The sequence below is a fragment of the Talpa occidentalis genome, unplaced genomic scaffold (genome assembly GCF_014898055.3).
Source record: "Talpa occidentalis isolate TD23 unplaced genomic scaffold, MPIMG_talOcc4v2.1 talOcc4.7, whole genome shotgun sequence".
Classification (NCBI taxonomy): domain Eukaryota; kingdom Metazoa; phylum Chordata; class Mammalia; order Eulipotyphla; family Talpidae; genus Talpa; species Talpa occidentalis.
In genome coordinates, this window is record NW_023605083.1 from 20372674 (window position 1) to 20399593 (window position 26920).

At 43.8% G+C, this 26920-nt stretch overlaps 1 protein-coding gene across 14 annotated transcripts in view; it reads left to right on the top strand.

Moving 5' to 3' along the window:
* The window catches only part of PTPRD (protein tyrosine phosphatase receptor type D), a 2089263-nt gene extending 2063000 nt beyond the window's left edge, over positions 1 to 26263 (top strand). For 12 of the 14 annotated variants that reach the window (XM_037494316.2, XM_054689292.1, XM_054689294.1 and 9 more), the window contains 7 exons: positions 12093 to 12378; positions 12797 to 12975; positions 13588 to 13714; positions 14627 to 14752; positions 17465 to 17619; positions 20419 to 20554; positions 22549 to 26263. In XM_037494316.2, the coding sequence (XP_037350213.2) occupies positions 12093 to 12378; positions 12797 to 12975; positions 13588 to 13714; positions 14627 to 14752; positions 17465 to 17619; positions 20419 to 20554; positions 22549 to 22617 (1078 nt within the window). In that variant the 3' untranslated portion in view covers positions 22618 to 26263. The remainder of the gene's footprint in view (positions 1 to 12092; positions 12379 to 12796; positions 12976 to 13587; positions 13715 to 14626; positions 14753 to 17464; positions 17620 to 20418; positions 20555 to 22548) is intronic. The other 2 variants (XM_054689298.1, XM_054689299.1) reach the window with 1 other exon arrangement.
* Positions 26264 to 26920: the final 657 nt, after the last annotated feature.

The window sequence follows — 26920 nt, forward strand, 5'->3', positions numbered from 1 at the left end:
TGAGCTAACAAGGTGTGAGGTACAACCTCATCGTGGTTCTGATTTACATTTCCCCAGTGAGAAATGTTGAAGTGTTGAAGAACAATCATCATATGCCCATTGGCCATCTGTATAACTACTTTGGTGAAATATGTATTTAGGTCCTCTGGCTGTATGTTGGTTGTTTTTTTGTTGCTGAATTTTATTAGTTCTCTATATATTTACATCGGTTTACTCTCATTGCTTATGAAATTATTGAAAGAGGAGCGTTAACTACATCCTTGTTATCCTGAAGCATGGCCCATGGACCTGGTCATTTTGAGCTTGTTGGAAACATACGATCTTGGGTTTCACCCCAGAACTGCCAAGTGAGACTCTCAGGGGAGAGGTCAGGAATCTGTGGCGTCACACGACTTACGAGTATGTGCAGGTCCCCTGAGCACACAGATCAATGTTTCAGTGGCTGGCAATAGCACATTGCATGGTGATTGATGCACAGAATAGGACTCTCTGTGCGTTTATTGAAATACTGAGTATTAACTTGCATTTCTTTGGCACCACATTCTCATGGCTGTGCTCTCCATCTGTGGTATTGCCCCGCACGAGAGGCAAACCCTGTCCTCTCTTCTCCATTCTTCTAACACGAGCAGTGTGCCATTCAATAAGCAAATCATAGCTGCATAGCACAGTAGCTGGAAGTCATCCATGTATCTGAAATAGATGTAAATATAAGCAGTTAACACACAGCCAGGTACACCAGCATCCATTTTGGAAATGCTTCAAAATCCCTCTTAATTCATTTCAAATCCCTCTTAATTCCTCTCTTCTCCCACCCTTCCCCCCTTCACTAAATAGAGGGAGGGATCCATATTTTCATGAACAAAGGTAATTGCAGGTAATTATTGTGTCTTTTGGACCAATATTCTCATAGCGTACATTCATGGAATCATGGACCTTGGGTCTACCTAGGGAGCTCGAAGAAAAACTATTTCTGCTCTGTAAAGCTGCCATTTCTGAGGCCAGATCGGCAGTACCAATTATTAATGGACAATCCTTTTAAGAAGCCAGATCTCACCCCTGTCAACACCAACACCGGGACCTGCTTGGGCGTCTGCAGGGCTAGAAGTGAAGTGAGACCCATATAAGGTGGTAGGAAAAAGGACCAAATAAATTGTGGAGCTGCCAATTTCTTTGTGTTATTTATGTTTAAGTGAAGATAATATTGAAACACAAGACCTTGCCCTTCGGGGAAAACACTGGTGTTGTTTGTAAAACAACCAAAATACAGTTCTCCGCTCTTATCTGGGGTTTGCACTCTGCAGTTGCAGTTACCCTTGGTTGACTGTGGTCTGAAAACACTGTGCCTGATAAGAAATTCTGACAGAAAGGAGACTACAAGCACATAGGTTTTTATTACAGTATATTGTTAGGATGGTTCTGTTTTATTATTGCCACTAATCCTCTGTGTGTAATGTATCTGTTAAATTCTAGCATTGATATGTATGTTTAGGGAAAAACCCTACTATGATAGGAATCCATAGTATCCAGGTTCAGGCATCCACTAGGGTCTTAGAATATGCCTCCTCCCGTAAGGATGCTATAAATGGGGGATTCCAGTGACCTTTTCTGTTTGATTCTGATTAACCTGAATCAGAAGAAATGCTCTTTACTAAAGGTGAACCTGCTGTATGGAACAAGCAGATTATCCACACTGTACTGTGTGATGGTTACTTCCTTTGGATGAGGCAGTGCACAACCTGTGCAGCTGCAATTGGCATGTTTCGGTGTAAATGGTTGCATCCACTTTCAAAATGTGCATCATTTTGTATCATTCTAAGGAGAAATTAGAGTAGGGTCTGAAATGATGTGGTCAGTTACCACGAAAATCTGTTTGTAACGCTATAGCGCCTCATACCTCCGTTGTATAGCATCATTTAATTAACCTCATTTCTATTCCAGTCAACTACCAATTATCAGGGCCAGCTGAGTCTGCTCTGTCTCTCCTAATGGCCGCCTCTCTCCATCTGTAAAACAAGACTTGCTATGACATATACTCAGGTGTTGTTTTATTTAAACACATTGGACTTCTAATGTGTCTTGCCCATCACATTTCAAGAATAATAGGTAATGTGTTTGGCAGATAATGTTGGAATAAAGCCAAGATCATGCAGAAGGTTTTGGAGGATTTCTGAGTTAGTCAACATAGTTGGGGGGAAAGATAAGATTAGACCCATGTGAATTTTGATTTTTTTTGGCTTATTTTCCTTTGAAGATTTTTTTTTATCCATCATAGTAAAATAAAACACCTTGCAGGACTATGATGTTAAGTCATCTTGAATTTCTTGATATCCTAGATTAGGATCCTTATTGGGTCAGGTGTTCAGTGTTTAATCTCTGCTGCTTCTCTATGATGAAGAATGAGGTTTGGATCATCAGTAGATGCCACCCAAGAGTGCAATGCACTTTTTCTTTCTAGAGTGATCAGGGCTTAGGGGAATCTTGGGGGATTCCTATCCTAGTCTCTGCTCACTCAAGCCCCTTTGTAGCATTCTCCTCCCTGTGATATCTCTCATATCCCCCTGCTTTCAGAAACCCACTTCTTAAAACTAGCACCAAATGATAGGAATGAATCGGGGTTGCAAGGAGCTGCCACCACCACCCAGACTTCTGTGAACATTGTTCCCTGGGCTCTCAGGAGAGACTGAACAGGACTCCATCCTCTCTTTCTACTTCTTTGGGCTAGAAGTAGAAACTGGAGAAGTAGAAACTTCTCCAAAGAAGTTTAGTTACTGTTTAGTTACTGTTTTTATCCTAGTGACTTTTCACCCATTGAGTTATGGTTTTAATGGCATTATCACGTGATTATTTGGTCCATTTTAAAAAGAGAAATCAATCACTTCAAGTAAAGTATAAGTTCTACCACATCATCACCATCACCAGTTCCAATGTACATTCAGAAAATCTGCACCTCTTCCAGGTCAGGTACTACACAGTAGTGTGTGATTATGAAAAAGTGTGACCCTGTCATGTGTCCTTTTAAAAGGATGTAAGTAGCATCATAAGTACACATGTTGCTCTATAACATGTTTAGAGGAGCCCAATAATGTCTTAGACCTGTTGTCAATACATAGAGTCACATACTCTTGTACCTGCTACAAAGTATCTGATAATTATGTCATAGTTTTAACTATGTCTGTAATGTGATTGTTTTACCCAGTTAATTTTGCTCTTTCAAGTATTAATGCAGTGAAAACCTATGCTAAGACTGCATGTGTGTGCAGACATGTCTGTGTCAGATTTACAGAGCAGGACGTGCTCTCAGAGGACATGAGCATTAAAAATTTGAGGGAACAACTGAAAACTCGCCCTCCTGAATAACTGCAATATGGAGACATGGAGTGTGTGAATTAGCATGGAGAAATTGTACTGGATTTCAGTAACATTTTGTGTAATGTGTTTTTGTAAGGTTTCATTTTATAGTATGTTAAAGTAAGCGAGGCAGGTAAATATTTATGTCAGATATATATATATATATATATATAAAATGTCCCCAGTCTTTCTAGGTGAAAGAGAAGCCAGAGGATGTAATACCATCATACTTCTGATTCAGTTGTTTGGTAGGGAGGCCCAGATATTGCAGAGATGTCCAGGAAAGCTGCAGAGCATGTGAAGCAATCACTTTGAACAAAGTTCGAAAGCAGAGCGTCAGAACAGCAGCCGTGTTAGGATCACATTGCCGTTTTTTCCACGGTAGATACCTGATTAATCCTCTAAGCAATCACAATCCATCTGAAGAGTTTCCTTTTGTATTATGTTTGTTGCTCATAAATGCCATTTCTGTTGTAGCCGACCAATAATACCGAATCAGATCGTGAGCTGCTAACGGCATGAAGTGTTCACAAGAGTTTTGGTCCCTATTTGTGCCGTGTTTGCACCCGCCTAAATAATCTGTTCAGTCTCTTTCATTCTACTGTCTTTTGTTGCCAAGTCAGTGAAGTGTCATGGAAGGGTCAGCTTCCAGACTCCACCAGGTTCATCGGAAAAGCCCACTTTTAAGCACATCCCCGGAATGATTTTATCACGATAGCCCCCTCGTGCCTCTTAATTTTTTTCTTTTTGCACATTACTACCGTATCACATCACGGGACATTAAGCATATTTCAACTCGTGGGACTAACTCAATCATGTTTTTAGAAATTGAAAACAAATGTTGTAACTGGATGAATGATAATATTGAAGTAATAACAATTTCCTAGGAGGCGCACTTGTTTAATGGATTGCATAGTCTCAGCTTGTAAACACCGGAATGTCTATCACTCAGTGAAATTGAGAATTTTTTTCAAGCCAAAGTTTTGCAATCATTTGATTTGTTGTAGTGAAATTATTGTCCTCACTGGACGGTAACTTAGCAAAGTGGTTTTACTCTAGGGCTAACAGGGACCAACACAATGTTGGACTTGATTTAAAAGTGCTGTCCTCTTCCCCTTTTTGCCAGAATTTTCTGTAACAAAATAAATGTTCTGAATTTTGCTGGCCTCAGCCTGAAGCACAGGGTTATACACTCCCTTTTTTAAAGATATTTAGAAAAATCTCTTTCTATGCTTGGCAACTGTTCCGACAGAAAACAGATAAAAATAAGTGTGGTTTATCAGTTTTGCTGTTCTTATCATGTTTTAGGTTGAAGGCTGTTGAAATGATGAAAAACAAACAGCACTAAATAGGGTTCTGTCATTATCGCTGCTATGGGGAGCTGAGTTTCTCAGGATCAAAGAAAAATGCATTTGCTTTTAGAGCTACAATCCTTCATTTTGAGAGGTGCACTGCACTCAGATACTGATGGCTGGAAAAATGGATAAATTGAAGAAGGAAGTAAAATATGTGCTGCCACAGGAGCTTGGAAATTCAAACAAAAGTAGACTGGCATTTGTTTAGAAGCTCTGAATTCCCAGCATTCTATTTTGTAAGGAAAAAGTAGTGCCTGAGGTTGGCTATTTCTGAGCAACTGGAGTAAAGCAAAAGAACAGGTTGCTTCTATCCTATCCAATTATAAGAATCCCCGTTCTCTTTGTAAACATGCATCCAAGGAATATTCCCAGGCTGAAGGCTTTGGGGAATGTTCCTGTATGTGCCATCGAAGGCCTTATGTTGTCAAGTTTTGCCACGAAAGTGGAGTACCCAGAATTTGCCTTGGAAATGTCCCTGGAAATTGCCTTGAGACATTGTCGAGTGCAGGGGAGATGAGCAGGTTGTGTCCTTCCCCTCCAGGAGATGATCATCATAGATAGCAGGAAAGAAATAATTGCAAAGTAAAGAAACCAAAACATGAATGTAGTAAAGTGATCTAAATGTGTGATAGAGATCCAAGGGGGAGTCACCCAGGGGAAAGTGGCCATCAAAGATGCAGCACATGAGATAGGTCTTCAGGAAAGGAGATTATCAATAGATGGGGATGCTAGGGAGGTGGGGGGATGTGCATTAGGCAAGACTCAGTGGTAGGAAAAATAAAATATGTTTCATTTGTCTGGAATTAAGGGAAGCTATGCCTATTGTAATAAAAATACTTCCTGAGAGCTATGCAGTGCCAAGATACATGAAGATCAAATTTTTGAATCTCCAAGGTAAATAAAAAAAATGAAAATATTTGGAGCCCAAATTGCTCCTAAAAGGTCAGAATCAGTTAAATTTTCAGGACCATAGAATAATATGTTTAGAGTTAGAATGATAAAGTCCAATAGTCCTGTACTTAGGCAAATTGTTGTGGCTAAGGGCAAGCAGTTTCTCAGCTCTGCAAGGCATCAGAAATACCACTGTTTATGCATATTTTATATGGAAAATTACGCAGACATATTCCAAGTAACCAATAAATGTATGAAAGAACTTAAGATGAGCTATATCATAAATGTGAACTGTGAATGAACATGCACAGAGCTAAACAATTGCTGTCATGAGTTATCCACATAATGAAATACTACCTAAACAAGGGAAATTAATTTGTAGGCCACTTTCCCTCCCTGCCTGCCGGCCACCTGGCTTTCTTGCAGTTACTCAAAGATGCTGAGCTATGTTCCATTCCAGGGACTAGTATCAGGGTAGTACTGTCCCTCTTCTAAAGCCTGGCCACCTTTCTGCACTCAACAAACCATCCCTCGTCCATCGTGTTCATCTGCTAGCGCTGTCATAGCAAATACCATAGATGGGGTACCTAGAGCAACAGAAAGTTATTTTTCCCAGGTTTGGAAGTGAGAAGTCCAAAATGAAGGTGCTGTTCAGGTTGGCTTCCAGTAGAGATTCTCTTTTGACTTGAGAAGGCTGCCTTCCAGCTGTGTCCTTACATGACCATGACTCTGGGCCAGTGTGAATGTAGGCAGACATCTGTGGTGCCTGTTCCTTTTCTAAGAAGAATGCCCGTCCTACTGTATTATGGCACCACCATTGTGACCTATTTCAACAGGAATTCTGAGGGGTCACAATTGGGTTCATAACAGATAATGCATTTAAGCACTTCCTGAAAGGTGCTCTGCCGGCATCTTGCCTCCCAGAAGTTAAGACTTGTAATTACTTATTTATTTATGTGGTTATTGAATATCCAATTCTCCCACTAAGCTGTAATCTGTGCAAGGGAAGGGTCAGTTGGTTTTGCTCACGCCTTGCCCGCTGCCTTAGCACACAGCGTGCGTAGGCCGTGCTGGCGGGCCACAGCCTGTGGGCTCCTCTGGGGAGTGGGCAGCTCATGTGCATGAAGGAAAGCAATGAGCACTCTGCTGTCTGGCTCTGGGTGGTGATAACAGAGGAAATAGTCTAGTCAGCACATTCTGTGATGTGTAACAACCCACCCTCTGGGGGGATATAAAAGTAGAATTCGCCAACCCATTCAGTGTAAGTACTCGCACCACCATGACTGATTTCAAGCTGCAAATGTGACATCACTGAATGCAAAGCCAGGAGAGAGGCTCAGTAAAATGCCTCTAAAATTGTAGATACTCACCGTAAGGATAAATGGCATATGGTTGTAAGTGATATGTTGTGACTATTACCTTTATTTTCACTCTAAGCAGCCACATTCTGAGACTTCAGCATTGTTGTGTGGCAGCTCCAGCAAATCAGTGATGGATAGGTGAATAAAACCATAGAAGTTGAATGCACAGAAATTTGTAATTTATTATTCCGAATCGATTCTTAAATTTCAGACGTGAATGTTGAAGCTAGAGCGAGCGTGGTAAAAGCAGATGTAAGCAGAGATGATGTCGATGGATCTTGGAATCTGTCTGTAACCGGAGAAACCCGAGGGCAGGTGGAAGTAGAGTTCTCTTGTGCTACTCAAAGAAAGGGCTAGCACTGTAGGGACCATTTGTTTGAAAATTATTGCTGAACTCTTAAGGAGAAGGAGAGAGAAGAAGAGAGAACTTTGGGGGCATTCTTCACTCTTTGGGGGCTGAGAGACCTGCCAGTGAGAGAAGGAGATACAGTGGAGCAATCCAGAGAGGCAGGAGGTTAATCAGCAAGAGGAGAAAAGAACTTACTGAGACAGAGTCTAAAAGAGAACTTGGAGATTTCTAAAGGTGTTATTTAGAGTTTATCTTTGATTTTGCTTTCCAACTTGTGGAAATGCTACCCTGGCATGAAGAGTTGGTGGAACCATGACACAGGAGCCATAGTGATTTTGGCTGATTTCATGTAGTCCATGTGCAGGTGAATTTGTGTTTGAGACAATGACAGCGGGTAGCTGATATTTCCCATGCTTCCCTCAAGCAGGGAATCCAAGGAAGCAGAGAAGGCGAGGAAGAAAGGTGACTTGGGATCCTGCCTCAGGGCGGGTTCAACACTAGGAAAGGGATGTTTCAGAGGAGTGGAGGACAAATTCACCTAGCTGGCAATTGTGGCCTGACAGAATGGCAGAACACATGGACAGTGAGACTTGGTGCTATAAAATTTAGCATCTTAGAACCTGCATTGAAGTCTCTGGACATGTATCATTAGCTGTGTGACTTCAGGGCAGTTTGTAAGTATTATGAGAATCAGAGAACGGGAAAGGAAGCAAGGAAGCTGACAGACATTTGGCACATGCCTCCTGGGCACCCAGAGTTTCAGGGGAAGACACCACTAATGTAGCATGGCGAGATGTATATGGAAGCAGAAAGTGCCTCAAAAGTAACGTGCTGCTTTTTGAAGTTATGGCGAGAGAACTGAGAGCAACTAGAGGGTGTAGCTTACAGCAAGATTTGAAAGGCCTGATGTCAAGTGATCCTGTGTTGATCCGATCATCATTTTCCCACTGCTAACATTCCTGCTTCCTGTAGTTTGCTTCAGAGGTAGAAGTTTAAAATGGACTTTGTACTTGCAAAGTAACTGCCCTTCCTTTAATCTCGCAAAGCATTCAGTATAGTTAGGTCAGCGGTAAGATTTGACAATGCACTGGAGTTCATTTTCTCTGTCATGATCTAAGGAAAATGGGAGAATAGGGCAGTTCAATGACTTTCTGAAGGACACACCACCATTGGTATCTGAAGAAACTACCTGGAAATTTGTGGTCTTGCCTTAAGTGAAGAGACCCCTAGAACATTGTACCCCCCAAAAAACTCTTCATTTCAGGGAAGAGGTAACACATGAAGGGTCAGCTTTTTGCCTTCAGTAGACACAGCAGAATTGAGCAGTTAATATTTTGGGTTTTAGGGAGAAAAAAATAGGTGCTGCAGAATTAATGACCTCTCGTGTATTTCCGTTCCATAATTTGCGATGTAGACTCACACACACATTTGAATTTGTTTCCCTTCTATGTTTTGGAAAAATAGGCGTCCTTACCATCATGAAGAGGTTGCTATTGTTTGGAGCTTGACTTATCAAGTTTGCAAGACTCTGGGGGGAGCTTTCCTGCCAGAATATAGAACCATGCATCATGCAGACATTTGAATGGTCCCTGATGCCTGTTTTGAGAAAATATTCCTGCTATTATCCTGAGTCGACATAATATATAGGACTCAGTTAGAAAGCTTACAGTGTGATTTCTACTGGGAAGCATCGCATGAAGTTGTATCCAGTTGGAAACAGTGCACAATTAGAAGACAATTTAGAAAAACAAAGCAGAGAAAGGGAAAAGGACATCACTCATAGTCATAGAACCTGACAATCATGGGGGCACTCCCTTTTCTAGTCGGCTTTAGTTTCTTTCCATTGCAATGTGATGACAAGTCAGAGACCAAGCCACAGAGACTACAGAGTGGCTTCCTCTCTCCCTCTCAGGCACTGTGGACATTCACCGGGTATTCTCTGAGTGGTTCGGAACCTTTGTGAAATGTGGGATCTTTCCCTGACTGGCAAGTTGTTCGACAGTAGCTTTCCAGACCTAGGCTAGGCCATTTATCCCAGAAGCTCTCTCAACCCTGACAATCAGTAACTCTTGCACATCATTGACAACATTGACTACATGCTTGATGCAGGGTACACAGAGATAGAGAATGCATTCCTGCTTTCAAGATCTGCTCTATTGTTTATGGATGCTACCCTAGCAGACTAATAATGCCATATCACTGTGACTACTGTAGGGCAGCAGTTAAGATCTGAGCCAGTAGGGTGACTATTCTTGCTTGGGAAGTGAGAAGAGGAAAGTGTGGGATGGGTCTTGGAAACTGCACATCTCACAGGTTCCCTCAGTGGAACCAAGGGAAAGGGAAAGGGAACTTCACAGATCTCAGGGCCTTGGGAGCAGCAGGGCAGCATAGCACAATGTTAATGCTTACATCATGTTTCCAATTGGCTTTGTCTAAGACATGTACTGGCATGTCCAAGACTTTGTTCCGGAAGCTTTTTGCATGTCATCTCAATGTCATTTCACTCTGTGATGGAAACTCTAGAGTCTGGAATTAATATTGAGGGACCCTCTGACAGTGGACATAAGCTGTAAGCAATTTTTAGCTAGACCCATTTGCACTTAACCCAGTCTGAAATCTACAGAGCTTCAGCATGGGAGCTGGTTTTGATCAATACTACTCAGTGGTAAGTGAAGATATTATGTTATTATGAAATGCTTGTTTATTATCTTACAAACACATGGCACTAGGGAGAAACTGCCCTTTTAGTGGAGTCAGGCACCCGAGTGCTCATGGAACTCATTCAATGGAAGTTCTGGTACATTCCTTCTGTAATTGTCTCATCAAGGCTATGAGAAATGTCACTTTGGCCACTGAACCAGCAGTCAGATGTCAGCAGCCATTCCTTCTCTTTTGCTACCCCAACTTCTTTCCTTCCTCTTCCCTCTTCCGTTCCCAGTCCTGGTTCATAACCCACCCAACCAGTACATCCTTTTATTGGTATGAGAAAATACCAATTGGTATTAGAAATCATTTCAAAAAAATAAATTGGTATTAAAAAATAGTCATGTAAAGTAAGGTTTGCCTTGAGACATTGTGAGCAATCTCTGAACTCTTGACGGGGGGGATCTAAGTGACAATGTTGTATTTCCGTGACCAAATACTTCGTTGTGTAGTGGTTGTCAAGGTAGCATGATCAGTGAGCACTGGGCAAATGAGTGAACACTTTGATTATAAAAGTGACAGGAACCAGTGGCATGAGCAAGTGAAGGAAACTGTGGCTCTGTATCTAAGGTGGGAATGTGGACCTACGCGCACTATGTGTCAGTTTTCCCAGCCAAATAAACATCTATGATGTGGAGGAAAACAGTTTGCATTCAGCTGTACTTCACACTGAAATCAAGTCAGACTGAAGGGGTGGATAAAGTAGGAAACAAACAGGGCTTTCCTTGAGATTTCAGAGCATAGATGTTTTATTTTATTAGTATTCTCTTCAGCAGTAGAGGAAATTCCAGTGTTTCAACCACCTGACTTGGTAATCCAGTTCAGTAAATTATATTGTCTCCCCGGAACAGCAGATCGTGTCTTTGTGTTCTGTTGACTCTTTCACCTCCTCCTCTTTGAATCAGGTTCCACCAACTGGAAAATGACCCATAAGCCCAGAAGTAATGGAGTCTAAGAAATACCTTAGAGCTTTTTCAGTAACAAAGATTGAGGCTTTTGTTTTCCTGCACAGATACTTGAATTTCACCTGGAATTTCAGAATCCATTCAACTGTGGAAGAAAAGGGAGTAAAAACAGGAAACCTACTCACACTCTGTGGTGCTTTTTTGGTGTACTTTTTATTAAGAATTAATGAAAGGAATTAGCTAGCACTCGGGAGGTATCAATGTAATCATGAAGCATTATCTGTGAACGAAAGTAACACCTCAGTATTTATGAAAATGGGTTTCATGAAATAAGTTGGGTCATGTCAATACACAGTAATGATATCGTGCAGTCATTGGAAAATGAGGTGACTACTGAATGTTATCAAGTCATCTCCCAAGCAAAGTGAAACAAAGCAAAGGTCAGCCCGGAACATGGAAGCTGCTAGCACCTCAGAGAAGAGATGCCAGAAGCAAAGAATGGCTCTGGGGAAGTTTCCAGAATGGGCTCAGACAGGAGGGAATTGACATTTAGAGACACAATGGTATATGGTATCTTGTAGTCCCAATGGTATCTTGGACTGCAAGTATTCCATGTCCCAAAATAAATAATGGTAGGACTAGTACAAGAAAAATTCTTATTGAGAACATCCTGCTCTAATGTCAGTGTACAGCAACATTGCCATTTTTTATCAACTTCCCATTAAGTTGGGTTGAAAAACTTCCAGACTAAGTTTGTGAATAGGAATTATTTCTAATGGAAAGATTTATAAGTTTTTTTTTAACTGAATTAAAATAGGAGGTGTTTTGCAAAATCACACCTCTTGTTTAGATCTTTGTAGCATGTTACAGTACCAGCCTAATGCATGTTCTGTGGAATAAGAGTTTCAAAGTACTGTGTACCATGTGTGGCATGAGTAAGGAGTATAGTACTTTGGATTTCATGTGTTTCCATTTTGAAACCAAACTATTTCACTTGGTATTTTGTTCTCTACCATCCAGTTAGTGTGCCCTGATAATACTTTTCATTTCATACTGCTCAAATGTCATCCTACCTATTTCAATGAAATGAGTGCATTGAAAACCAAGTTAATGATAACAGCAAAAATCCTATATTAAAGGTTGGTTTTCTAATTGTTTTTTCTCGTCGTTTTCCTTACAGTGCGGGAGTTGGCCGGACTGGTTGTTTCATTGTCATAGATGCCATGTTAGAAAGAATAAAGCATGAAAAAACTGTAGATATTTATGGCCATGTCACTTTAATGAGAGCCCAGAGGAATTACATGGTTCAGACCGAGGACCAGTACATCTTTATCCACGATGCACTGTTGGAAGCAGTGACGTGTGGAAATACCGAAGTGCCGGCTAGAAACTTGTATGCCTACATTCAGAAGCTGACTCAAATAGAAGCAGGAGAAAATGTCACAGGAATGGAGCTTGAATTTAAGGTATGGTGCTGGTGGTGACGTGGTCCTCCAGGAGCACGTCACTCTCAGATGATGATAGAGGCGCAGCTTTCCTTTCTTAAGCTTTGACATTTGGGAAGTACCAGATTCCCTTACCTTCTTCTAAGGTGTCTGACTATACAACACTTTTCCTCTTTCCCATTTGAATTCTTTGCCTTCTGACAATACTTTGAGTTCTTTGTAGCCTCATTTAAACGGAGAGATCATAGTCTTGCAACATTGTATGTAGAAATTCAGCAGGCTGTGTGGACTCATTGGGTAGACAGGAAAAGCAGTGCAGCTGGAAGACTCCCTTGTTCTAAAGCAAGGGAAAGATTTAGAACTGAGGAAAGAAACTGGGGTGTGTTGCTTTCTACAGCATAGGCTGAAATCGTCTTTGTTGGATTGTTCTGTTCCACAGCGTCTAGCCAGCTCTAAAGCTCACACCTCAAGGTTCATCAGTGCCAATCTTCCATGTAATAAATTCAAAAATCGCCTTGTTAATATTATGCCATATGAATCCACAAGGGTATGCCTGCAGCCTATCCGAGGAGTCGAAGGATCTGACTACATCAATGCCAGTTTTATTGATGGATACAGGTACAAACTCTTGCTCCCCTGACAGTCCAAAGCCTTGGTATTTGCATGTGCCCTAGTTTTTTTTTTTTTTTTTTTTTTTTTTTTTTTTTTTTTTTGCCAGAATGAATTTCTTCTCCATTGAAAGCATTTCTTTCTGCATAGGTCAGCATTCAGTCCCTTGGTATTTGTTGATCATTATTTTGGATAGGAATAAGGAGCTGCAGTTGGGAAGTTTGTAATGTGGCCTGCTGCACTCTGCTTTCCAAGGCCACTTGGATGGGAGGGAGGTAATAGAGAAGCTGTCTGGGGCCACATTTCATACATGGAATGGATTGTGAATTATTTCTAGAAAAATGAAACTGCACAAGAAAATGTTGAAGGGATTTGTGTGACACGTGAACTGGAGCTGCTAGTGGTGCCCTAAAATGTAAATCATGATGAAGTCAAACCTAACATTAGAAAGGCAAATCTTTGGCAAAGTCTCTAAAATGTATTCATTGTTCTTATAGGAGTGCATCATCCTAACAGGAATGCACTGCCATGACAGTAACAGGTTTTTATTTCATCACTGGATTGAGCCTGTGCATGTTCTCTGAATTCTTTGCCCGGTTCTTTTCATTGTTCCCAATGCAGACAACAGAAAGCCTACATCGCTACCCAGGGACCGTTGGCAGAGACCACAGAAGACTTCTGGAGGATGCTCTGGGAACACAATTCTACAATTGTGGTGATGCTCACCAAGCTGCGGGAGATGGGCAGAGTAAGTATGTCTCCTCCGCCAAAAGAGGATTTCACTGTAACAGCCCACATGCCATTGGCATTTCTTTGTGACGCAAGGAAAACTGGACACCATCTTGGTCATGTGCTCCTCAGTGTTGGTTTCGAACGTGAAAAACCACGTTCAGTTCTTCAATGGTGTGATGTGAAGGATACTGCTTGGTTTCCAGTGACACAAACTAAGTGCAATAATGACATGGGAGATAGTGTTTTAAAGTTACACAATGTTAGTTTCTTCCTAAGGATCATGTGGTCATCAGAGATCTACTTGTGAAAACGGAGTATTCTGGAAAGAGAAATAAAATAGTATTAGACACCTCTGAAGCCCCACCACTGAATTCAATAGGTGCACTTTGCCATATTCATAGGAAGTAAATTCTAGAGCGGCATCTGATATGTAGCTTTTAAAACCTACAGAGAGCAGCGGGGGGAGGGGGGAACTTGAGTGTTCTCATTTGTTTATGGAGACTTCTGTGAAACTTAGCCAAGTTATAAAAGCTGCCTACGCTCCATTGTCTTCCATGGACAAGTGAAATGGAACCAGATCGAGTCCGAGGTTAGTTTGTATTCGCATTCGATGGCTCAAGGCGACTGTGGTGGTGCCAGGACTCATGTAATTATTTGCATCCTTTCTTGTGATGATGCCAACCCTGTCGATAGGACTGAGTTGTACTGATGTGTCTGTAGCACATATTGTATGCTGATACCATTGGGCATTTTTGGAATGATATTGTTCTAGTCTTGGGGGATATGTGGTTGTGCAAAGAAAAGGAGTCCCATGCACTTGGAATGGAATGTGGAAATTTTAGAAATGAAAGAAGAAAAACTACATAGGTGGATTGACATACACTGTACAAATTGTCCATAAGGTTTTCACATGAATCTCTCCTCGTAGGAGAAATGTCACCAATACTGGCCAGCAGAACGATCTGCAAGATACCAGTACTTTGTTGTGGACCCGATGGCTGAGTACAACATGCCACAGTACATCCTAAGAGAATTCAAAGTCACAGACGCCAGGGTAAGTGGGCACCGTCTGATGCGCTTCACCACTGGCAGACAACTAGTCTGAAATCCATGTCTGGGAGAAACATTTGCCCAGATACACCCAAAACAAAAGGAAATCACCCATTCTAGAGGACCGTTCCTCTTGAAGAGTCATTTTGTCTCTGACTGGCAAGGGTTCTCACCAACCCTGGCTTCCATTCAAATATAACATCTGGCAGCCCCACTTGGTGGATGCACTTGGTGAGTGCGTGTGCTGGGAAGTGCTTACACTCACCTCTGCTAGTTTTCTTTGGAGTGTTTTTTTCCTTGTGTTCTTCATGACTTGAGGCTGTAAATATGTTGTTGTTTTTCAGAGCCCTTTAGGTCACGTGGGTTTAGAGGTTCATTGGCTCTGATGTTTAAACTGCAGAGCAAATGACATTCTTTCGAAGAATCTGCCAAGCTCTGCACATTGTCATTTGATTCCTGGCATGGTTTATTCTTCGGTGTGCTGAAGTGTCTGTCTGTGAGCACTGTGTACACATGACCTTTGTTGGCTCATGTTCGTTCTGCATTTCTGTCTAGATGGCTAAGTCCAAGGTTCAGCCCTGATATAACGTGTTCTATGCATTAGCTTTCCTATCCTAGCCTTTGGCCACTTTCAAGCCTTGAGAGTGAACATATCTTAGGAAAGAGCGGGAGAAGTCCAAAGCCTTGACTTATTTTTGGAATGGTTCCAGCGGGTGGGTTGAATAAAATTCCAGAGTAGAACTATTTACCCGAGCCATTATTTATTCTGGAGAGCAGCTTTCTCACCTAATCCTCATATGTAGAGATTGCCTGCTAATCTCCAAAGCCTGGCCCTTGCTGTGGACCTAAAGTGAAGGAGAAACTGGTCAGCAGGTTGCTTGGCCGAGAGGACAGACCTGTTAATCATCCCCGAAAGTCTGAAGTACTCTGAAGATGTCTGTACTGCAGGCGGCAGCTAAGTGTCCATGTTGTGTTTGGAGGTGCCTTCATGACCTGTGCCATTGTTCAGAGGAAAATGATGTCAGTTCAGAATTGTAAGTCAGGTATGTGAGTGAAAATCATAAATGCATCGTCATCAAATTCACCCACCATTTCTGAAGGTAAAGAGTAGAGGTGGCCTCCACCGAAGGCACCCAACACCATCGTCACTACTCTTCTCTTGTGCCAATGATATCTGTTTACAGTCAGAGAGACAGATTTGCTTAAAGAAGGGGACTGTTCCTTGGGGTGGTATCATTTTCTTAGCTGCCATGGCATTTGCTGTTTGAGCTCCTGATGGGGTTGTCATGTGCACATGCCAGTTTGGAAAGCAAGTTGGCACTTGCAAATACAGTATTGTTAAGCAGAGAACCTTTCCATGGAGTCAGGTAAGTTCTTCTCCAAATAGCAAGGGCTTGTGCACACGACCTCTCTGTGATGTCGAAAGGACCCGCAGGGAAACGTAAAATCCCCAAGACGTTTAGAGAACACATTTGCATCATGTAGCTTCCACTCCTGTGTTTTTCTACACACAGGGCAAAATCAGACATGCATGCATAGTAAGCAAGTATCAGTGAATGATGAGGCCCACCAGTTCTTTCCCTGTTCATCAGTGTTCCTCACAAAGGTGATGTGAGCAATATCAGAACCTGTTTCCTGTCCATCCCCAGAGAATGGTAGCCAGCAGTGTTGCCTGTGGATTCCGCTAGGCAGGTTGATAGGTGGCCATGTTGAGTGGAGCTACCCCCCTCTATGAGTCCATGAGAAACACTGAGTCATTGACTTACCCTGAGTCTTGAGAATAGACACCTCTTTTCCCAAAATAGACGGAAGTCCAAACTTGGACGGAGATCAGTGCCTTTGAGCTTGGACTGTGGGTCCTAGCCCTCTAGTGATTGAGGAGAGAAAGGTGCTAGGCATCATTGTTCTTTCTGCTCCTGCATACAGGAGGGGCCTGCAGCTTTTGTTAGACATCTGAAAATACTGTGAGTTTCCAGAAGGAATTGTGAAATCCTTCCATGTCATGACTGAGAACAGTTCTACCTTATCACGTTAGAAAGGAGTCACCCCTCTTGCCTAGAGCTGGCTTTTGTTGCTCTGCCATTTGGTATGTGTGAAATGCTCCCCACAGATGCCCAAATTCTTTGTGGTACATCCTTAAGGGTGTGTTTCCAGAAGAGATCATTTGTATGCTAAGTATTTATCTGATCTCTTAGGTGGGTCACCTCACTTCCTGGTCCACTGCATAATTCCCTAGAACAGGCCTTTGCCTCCCATGGCTAAAAGCTGTGTGTCCCCGAGACATGGGGGCCAGGTACCCAATTGGTGTCATCCTGTCATCGACACTGTCCTTGGAAAATGCTAGAAATCTACAATCTCTGATCTGGATGACACGCCTAGATGTTGGTTTCCATGTGAAGAAAGTATTGGATGGTGGTCATGGTACAGTATACATGTGCCTCTTTGGGATGGTAGGCATGGTTCCCCACTAGTAGGGGAACTCGGTGGCTAGTTACTGTGAGAATCCAGATTTGTCACTGCCTACAATCACATCTATTGATGTTCTCCATGCCTGGTGGTAAGAAGACAAGAGTAACATGTGATGACGTCTCATGAAAAATGTGGCTAATGTTTTCCTTTTGTTTCCTTTCTGGCACCACAAACCATCGTTGCTGTTGGGGTCTGCACACTGGCTGAATGCTGCTGGCGTCCTTTCTTTGTGGCTTTCCCTTGAAAGGACGGTCAGTCCCGAACAGTGAGGCAGTTCCAGTTCACGGACTGGCCAGAGCAAGGAGTGCCAAAGTCCGGAGAAGGATTTATTGACTTCATCGGCCAAGTCCATAAAACCAAGGAGCAATTCGGCCAAGACGGACCCATTTCAGTCCACTGCAGGTGTGTTGAGAATCAGGAATGACAAGGTTCCTTTTGTGAGTAAGGATCTCACTGGGGTTTTCTGAGGTTGGAGGAACAAAGTGCATTCGACAGTACAAGACCCAATGTAGGAGCACACAGGCCTATGGAGAACGGACAGGGCTGTCCATTCTGAAGCCCTTGGGAAACATGCGGGGTCTATCTCCTAGTGTAAGAGACTTGGAGTGTCAAGGAGGTAGAAGGGGGTGACATCGTGTGACCAAAGCTTGCCCCAGAAGTTTTGTTCTGCCTGTAGATGGGCGTCTCTTTTCCAGAAGGATTGTTTCCGGAGGTCTTCTGAAGTATGGGTCACAGTTTGTTTCGGTAGACCCGGCAAGGTCCCAAAGGACTCGGTCACCTTAGGTCCACTTACCCGAGTCACAAGTATTGGGGAAATGCCTACTCTGGCCTGTTGGAATAGCTTTTCGGGGAGAGGGACCCCATGCAATTACCACTGAGACAACAGGTACTGTTCTCGTCATCCATGTCCAGAGACATCATGGAATGTCTAAGGCAAGGACTCCCTTTGTTTCTCAAGAAAGGAAAACCGGAGGAAGGTGTTTCAGCTTCACATTTGAGTAGTTGTACTAAAGGGCCAAATGGCATTTTTTTCCCCAGTCTAATTGTCCTTGACAGGAATGGTGGCTACAACCCCTAGTGATCATGTGTTCAGCTATTTCTTTCTTCCTTATTTTGCTTTCGCAGTACTAACTGTTCTCTCTGCTACTTTGTACTGGTGTCTGAGGGAAACGAGAAATAGTTATCGAAGTTTAAGGACAATACTCATTCTTCTAGTCCATAAGTGAGTAAAATCGCAGCCCCAGTGGAAATGGCAATGTGCGTGAAAATGGTTCCTATGTCAGAAAAGGAAGCACCTTCAAGATCATTATTTGCAGTAGTGCCCACAGCCTGTTAGAATGCAAGTCCTTGAAGTGAGAGTAGAAACAGCAAGGCAACGGTTCAGGAAGGAGGCCTTGTCAATGTGGTGCATTTGGATGTGGATGTGCCAAAAAGCTTCCAGCGCAAGCATGTGACGTCATTTGCTGGAATGCCTATTTCCTAAGTCGTAGCAATGTGAAATCTAAGTTTCTGATATCGCTGTATACACCAAATTGTCACGACACAATGTATTTTGCTGCCAAAGAGTAAACAACAATTCCTAAAGACATCAGAGACCAGGTCTCCAAAATGAGACAACATGGTGAACCTAAGCTCCAAGCTGTCTGAGCTCCAGTTTCACTTCTACCGTCACGTCCCTCTGCCAGTAAGGAAACGGAGTTCTAGCCCAAGTTTCTCAGCGGCTATCTAAGATACTTGCAAGTCCCTTGGGTTTGCTAGACATGCCCTAGGACCTGAGAAGCCAACACTATGCAGTTGTGTGCAGTTATGCACACTCCCTTCCCTCTAGGCAGCTAGAGTATACGGGAAGGTACACGTGGAATCACGTAGATCACCCAAGCAGATGATACCTATAGAGTAAGCTTGCACCGCCTAAGTCATTCTGCTCCTCTGCCAAATGACTTTCCTCGGTAAGCTATAAGACTGTCTGCTTTCCTCTAGAAACGGTGGGCATTTTCCTGAGTATATGTATCCAAGTGCATGTTCCTTGTCATGTTTTGTCCTCACCACGTGGTGGAAACACTCCTATAGTATCAGTACCGTGCCATTGATAGCGTCCAGCCTTGTAGGAAACCACCTAGTCCCAAGTCAGGAACTCTACTGTTCTGTTGCAGCAGTCCCATGAAGGTCACACAGACTAGGGAGTACCTGGATCATTTGACAAGAAGATCACCCATCACTGTGTTTCAGGAGGAAGGGTATCTCAAGGTTGAAAGGGCTCATCAAGGTCATGGACTCTAGCTTCACAGCCAGCCTTGACTGCTGGACATTGTCAAGGCTGCCCGTGGAGGATAAAGCCTCCCGGACTGCTTTGACTTTTTTGAAAATGCAGTTTCTAAGGGAACACATGACCTGTAGATGCCTATCGGTGGCATCCTCATGTCAAGGAATCCATTTTCTACAGCCTGTACCCACGCGTTCCAGGGGCCATTTCATGAGGACCATAAACTGCAGATGGCTTTCCTACTTGACGAACACAAAAGCTATGAAGGAATGTTCTTCTCTGACTGCAGTAACATGTCTAGAAATCTTCCAAGAAGAAGGAAACAAACCACAAACCTCCCTCCTAGGGTAGAAAGAAAGCTGGTGTTAGAAGTGCAGAAGATCTGAAAGGGAGTCGTCAGACTCAGTGAAGCACCACCTTTTATGTGGGTTAGAGAGCCCATGTTCAAGAGGATGTCTCCATAATCATACTGCTATGAAGACATTTCTATGTATAGGGGATGGGACAGTTGACACACATGAAGTCACTGTAAGAACAGGGTAGACTGGAACCTAGGAAGAGAGGGCCAATGGAACGCACATGGAAGCCATGTGGCCCTCCTTTGAAAGCATTCTGAGGCCAGGGCTACCATGTCAGGGCCTGCCAGAATAGCACAGAGCTTTGTTGGACTTACCAGTTCCTTTAGGTATGGTTCCTGGCTCTTTCCAAAAAGGCACATCCTCGTCGTTTTGAGAACATCCTCCTAGTCTCTTTGAAGCCATTGTCAGAGTGCCAGGACACATTCTCCTGTGTCATGAAGCAGATGTCCCATGGTTTGGAACGCTGCAGTGGCCAAAGTCATCCTAGGGCAGTAGGTGGGCAGACGGTCACCCCCAAGCCATTGTGGCCGATAGTGCAAGTGTCTCATTCGGTAACACTGTTTTCATTCTTGCTCACAGTGCGGGCGTCGGAAGAACCGGAGTCTTCATCACACTGAGCATTGTTTTGGAAAGAATGAGATATGAAGGCGTTGTCGATATCTTCCAGACTGTGAAAATGTTAAGAACACAACGACCAGCCATGGTACAGACAGAGGTGAGAAAGAAGATCTCTCCGTTGCATCTCGAGAGTCCAGTGGTACTGCTGTCGAAAATGTACCCATGGGTTCAATCGTTGTCGACCTCATGGCCCTGTCCTGAAATGTCAGTCAGTGTGTATGCGTTCATCAGAGAGGTCGTGACTGGGTGAAAGTGTGGTCCGTGGTCTCCGTTGGATAGGTTGAGTCTATAAAAAGGGGTCCTTCCTATCTGCAGTGCAAATATGTTACCAAAGAAGCAAAGCAGTACCTCATGTCATGGACTCTTGGTGTGTTTTACTTGTCCATTGACTTTCTGAGTAGACCATGTGTTAGACTTCTACTGTTCTCTATTTCCCTTGAAGTTTTCATCTATTTTTCCATCCTTTTTCTTGTTTTGTACAATGGCTGCATTTGCATCTTGGTTCTCGTCCCCGTCCAATTTCCCCCCAGCCTTGTTTGGATCCTCCTCCTCCCACCTTGGAGTGTGTCTGTGGGTGACTTATTTTCCATTGATGATGGGGAGTTTGTTTCCCTGCTCCCTTATTTGGAGGACCTACGGGCCTGCTGGGAGGGAGGCCCTCCGGGGGTGTTCTTGCTGGCTGACGTCATGGAGCAGCATCCCTTGCAGCACCTACCATGTTGCTGCGAGTGGCATGTGTTTCTCTTTGCGGATGGCTGAGTCCTAATCCATTGTGTCTTGGCACCCCAGCTTCTCGGTCCAGTCCTCTCTCTGGGCATTTCGGTGGCTTCTGTAGCTTCCCTATTGTCACTAGTGCTGGCCTTCAGCTTGGGGTGCAGGTGTCCTTTGGGTGGATCCCGAGGGGTTGCGCATGGCTCAATCCTAGTGAAAGGCCCCTGTGAGCAGATGGAGGAGCCTCCACACAGCCTCCCATAGTGGCTGGAGCAGTTTGCTTTCCCAACAGCAGTGTAGGAGAGTTCCTTTGCCTCCACTGCCCCCCCCCCAACACTCAGGCCCGTTCGCCCGGCCCAGTGGAGTGTGTGCTCTGGCTCAGAGTGTGGCTCAGAGCACACACTACAGGCGCCACTGGGCCGGGCAAATGGGCCTGAATGTTGGGGGGACAGTGGACGTTTACTACCACCAGAACACTTAGCCAAGCAAGTGACTACACAAGATAGAAAACATAACACCACAGAACACCATCTCTTGAGCATGACCAGCTTTATTGGAGGTCGATGCACACTTCAGCAAAGTACAAACAATCCACTTGCAGCCCTCAACAGAAGTTGCCTTCCTGGGGAATTCCCTTTTCCTGACCCCTGCTCCTGTGTACACTATCATTCGTTCCCCATGTCTACCGATGCTCTCACTTATTCCAAGACAACTCCTCACGTCTGCAGAAGGACATGCTGCCTGCCATTTTCCTTTCAGCCTGGCCCCTGCAGGACACACACCGAGCAGCTACACTGCACTAGGCCCACGGGGACCAATACTCGATAGGGGATGAGGGGACTTTCAGGGCAGGAAGACTTGGAAAGCACCTCCTGTGAAGGACTTGGTGCATCTGAGGTCACTCACCACAGTGCAGACCTTGCTCCCTGAAGCCACACGTACCCATCTTGGGAAGTGCCATTTTCCTCAGCACGGTGCGTCCGCAGCCGTCTCTTCCGCACGGGCAACCTGAAAAGGAGACAGCCCAAACAAACAATCCATCAGCATAGGCTAAGAAGTTCCTCTCTTCAATGGGCAGCCACTGGCGGTTGCTCCTTGCACAACAGTTTCTATTTGTCCACAAGACAGTGCTCACTCATGCTGTCGCTGCTCGGCATGAGGGGGCCCCTTCAGGCGAGTGGATGAAAGCAGGCCTGAGCACTTAGGAAGCATGCCATGTGGCACATTGGGGTTCACTCCCTGAAACCAATGGGTTCTTGGGCCGACAGCATACTTTTTTGTTCCCATCTAGAGGTAACTGTTGACTACTCCTGACTTGTCACTTTTCTTTTCCAATGGACTCATGGCCTCTCTCCCCCACTCCCCCTTTGTCCCCTGCAGGATCAGTATCAGTTCTGCTATCGGGCCGCACTCGAGTACCTGGGCAGCTTTGATCACTATGCAACGTAGAAACCCCCAACCCATTTCGGATTTTTACTACATGCCCTTCCACATCCACGGAGTCTCTTCTGAGCCATACAGGGCACTTGAGAAGTCCTCTTCACTTCTAGCTAACCACCACCTAGTGGGACTAGGACACACAAAACAAATGTACAAAACTCTTCCAGGTGGACCAAGAATTCCATGGAACGATCGAACCTGAAAAACAAGAGCGAATCCTGACTGATGAGGCATCTGAAGGATTTCCTTGGCAGATACCTCGAGGATTCCAAAGAAAGGGAAGAAGACATCACAGCCAAGACCCAGCACCTTGGGCAGGATTGCTCGAGTGGTGTGAGGAGGAATGGCCAGCGGGGGCGGTGCAGGGCAACACGTTGGCTGGTGTGGCTTCTCATGAGAACATGGACTCTGCTTTGACATCACCCCTTCCCACCATCCTGCTCATAGTCACATTTTAGGGGGAAAGGCGGGGGGTGGGGGATGTTTCACAAAAGAAAGTCTTGGATTTAGTTTTTTAGGATTGTAAAGATACTGCTGACCTGTGCTTCATTTTTAACTGTGTCCACTTTTTTTTTTAATCAATGTCTCATTCGATAAAGTGACTTTTCACGTTCCATAACTCTTCATTTTTTTTATTTCCAAATGGTAGCTTTTTTTTCACCTGTATCACTTCTCTGTACTAGCTGGCTGTAGAAATATCAACGACTTGGAACATTGGCACATTTGGCTGCAATACTCCATCTACAGTATCGGCCTGTCAGAGATGCCTTTGACACTTACGTTCCCTTTGCATTGGTGAGCAAGTACCCATTCTGTTCCAAGAGAACGCTTTCTTTGCTTTTCAGAATCAACAGGGAGGCGCAAAGTATAAAGTTGCTGCTAACATATATACATATAGAGCCACACCGCCTAGGGGTGTCTATGTATATAGAGACAGTGTGTCCACACTCAAAGAGAGATCTCGCTAGTGTGCCACTCCTCCACGATTTCCTTTGGGTAAGCTACAAAAGCGATCGTAAGCAGTCTGTCGCTTACTCACTGGAGGACATAAGGGTCGTTCCTTTCGGAAGGGACATGAGGAATGCACATCAGCGATCGATTGTCAAGCCTCACCCCCTCGATTCCCCCTACCCACCTGATCCTATTCACCAATACCATTCTGTTAACCAGGCTTCCCAAAACAGTTCACTATTTCTACCACTCTAGTGCAATAAAACAATTATGAACTAGCTAAGAGGTGTGCATGTGGGAAAGGTCAGTGCATATCCCTTTAGGAGGGGAGAATGTTGTAATATATCAGCTATCCAGTTGTTTCCAAACCGTGTACTCAATCGTTTCTTGTCTATAGTATGTGCTATGAAATTTGCATTTATGATGTCACAGGGGCAAAGCCAAACTCATGTTACTCTGTTCCGTCACCACCATTCTGTGGCATACGGCATTCCTGGGAAGTGCTGTACTTGGTTTGGTTTGGGTTTTCTTTTTGCATTTAGAGTGCCTTATAATTGATGCCTATTTTACTACCATTTCCTTTGAGCTTTCGGTTCCTATTTCCATTCGTTGTTCATCTATGTGACTATTCCGATTAAAGCATTCTCTGTTGACCACATGTACAAAAACTCTTGAAATAATATGCATTCCTAGTTCTCCACCGAGTCGGGGATGTTAGTGACTGGACCAGCCCAAAGCACTTGGATGATCAGGGCCCCTCTTCCTTTCCTCATTGCCAACATCGGGAAAAGCTCCTTGTTTGGATTCACAATTCCTTCCCCATCAACTCTAGCGCACTCAGTAACCACACCCAACTTATCGGAGTGACGAGTGCCATTGCTCACTTCGGACGCCATCTGCTTGGCCGTTAGGATTGTGCTAAAGAACATTGACAAGATAGGCGCATCTATGTAGGGCTACAGACAGGCCTATACAGGTACACACATAGCACCCCCACCACTTTCCAACATCATTCCTATAGGAAGCCATGCAGGATGGCATGCCTTTGCCACATCTCATACCATTGTAAAGAACCCTCCAAATAGCCAAGGGACTCGGAAGGAGTTTGGGGATCGGTAACATAGTTCCCTTTGACTTTAGCATCATGGATGTTCTGCATCTAAGAATTTCACTTTCCCAGATTCCCATCACAAGCAGAATGACATCCAAGAGACCAAACACTTGCAAGCGGGGTATTTGAGCACTTTTGTAAAAAAAAAAAAAAAAAAAAAAAAAAAAATTAAAAAAAAAAAGGAAAAACACAAATAACACTCACAAAAAGTATCTAGAAGGCTACCTCAGAACGAGACTCTCTAACCTACATCAGAACCCGAGAAGAATGTGCACTATGTGGGTCTCCAGTTTTCTTTCACTTCCTATCTTTTGGGGATTTATCCAAGTGCCAGATGACTCAGTGCTGTCATTTCCATTTCATGAAACCAAGGGGGTCAGACAGACATTGCATCGCGCGGCCCCGCCACGTTGGACGTGGGGAACCCGATGGTGTCCCAAACACGAGAGCCATTGGCCGGGGAGCGGTTTCCCCTGACACCAAAACCTGCCCATCTGGCAGAGAGAAAGGGGACGTCACGAGAAGAAAAGTGACTGGGATGCAAACCACAATCGAAAGAGGCGGAGATGATTCCAGACATCTGACCATTCAGGCGCTGTTCCGAACACTAACTCCCTTACTGTCATCGATGTGCATTCCACTCTGCTTCTCTGTACCACCATTCTAGTTTCCTTTTCCCAGGTAAGCATCTTGCTCCACCATGACCACACACTCGCAAGTTTCCAGTTATTTTCATCACCATAACCAGTACGGTGCTATTATTTACCTATGTACGTGTAGTTATGTATAATTTTGTAATTAGTTACAATGGTAAAAATATCAAAATATATAAAAAGTGATTTGTACAGAACTTTATTTTAGCTCTTTTTTAAAAATGATTTGCATGGTTAGACAATGGCGAGGACAGCCAGGGGAGGGAAGGGCCTCTAGGGAACTTTGCACTTTCTATACCTTTGTACTATGCACTGCCCTATTGATTCGACACCCAATAATGTTATTACTTGAACCCATCTGTAAGAAACGGCTTCGGAAATTCATGGCTGTGTATGTAAATACCACAACATAGAAACCGGAAGGGAAACAATTCTGCCGTCATACACACATTCTTTTCTTTCCCGTTCATTTCTGGCTCCACTTGGGTTGACTCCCCGCTTTCATTTTTGATTCCCTTTTCTTTGCTCCTTTTTGGGGTTGGCTTTCCTTTGGGTTGATGGGTGCCCTGATACTCCAGCAGAGATCAGAAGGCTACAGATCCATCCTATCCATCTGTTACGTGGCTTTGCCATCCGAGCTTGGAGTGTCTTTACAAAGGGAATAACGGTTGTGTTCTTTGCTCTCGTTTTGGATGCATAGACTGAAACATTTACAAAAATTTAACTTGTAAACTGGCTTGTTAACAAAAATACAATTACCTCTAATTAGTAGTACGCGTACATGTTTTACAGAATGAAAGGCGTGCTTTTTATTTTCCTACTTCGTTACATTGGTGGCGAAAGAAGTCTGTATGAAAATCAGTTCTTTGCTGACACAAGTTCCATTTGTTACAAATGAATTCTAATAAAAATGTCAGTGTTATGCACCCCTGGCCTTGGATTTTGTTCCACTCAAGCACTGTGGTTTGGAACCATGTCACTTCCTGCCCTGCCCTGCCCTCCCCTCCCATGATCAGGTTACTTTACTTGTGCTCATAATGATTCCATTCCTTCCAAGGGTTGCAATGCAAGTGCTTGCCTTCAGGAAAGCACCTTTCCCGGGTGGGCCAAGGGAGCCTGAGAGAAAGAGTTGGCCCAAGTGGAGACATTAACACAGAGCCCTGGGTTTCATTCCCATTAGAGGTCACAGTGATCTGTCATTCTGTGGCAGATGACTACTACATGGAGCGGCCCTACAGTAAAATAGCACCTTGAAACAATGCAGAGCGCTCGCATACATAAAAACCATGCCACAATACTAATGTATTCCATCTTTGGGAATATGGCTAAAAAAGCCTTGGCATACATTGTTTCTTCTCACATTCCATATTATCAAATATCAGTAATAGGTGAGCACTGTTCAAAGCTTGGGGATGCAGCTGTGCACCCATAAGGCCCTACTGTTGCATCCATGCAAAACAGTCTAGGGAGACAGGCTGGTATTCAATACTGATAAAATGACAGTCTGACAAGGACGAGGCAGGAAAGCAGAAGATCCCTAAGGTGAACACTTTCCAACTCAACTTGCCTTATGGCAACAGAAAAAATGATTTCTATG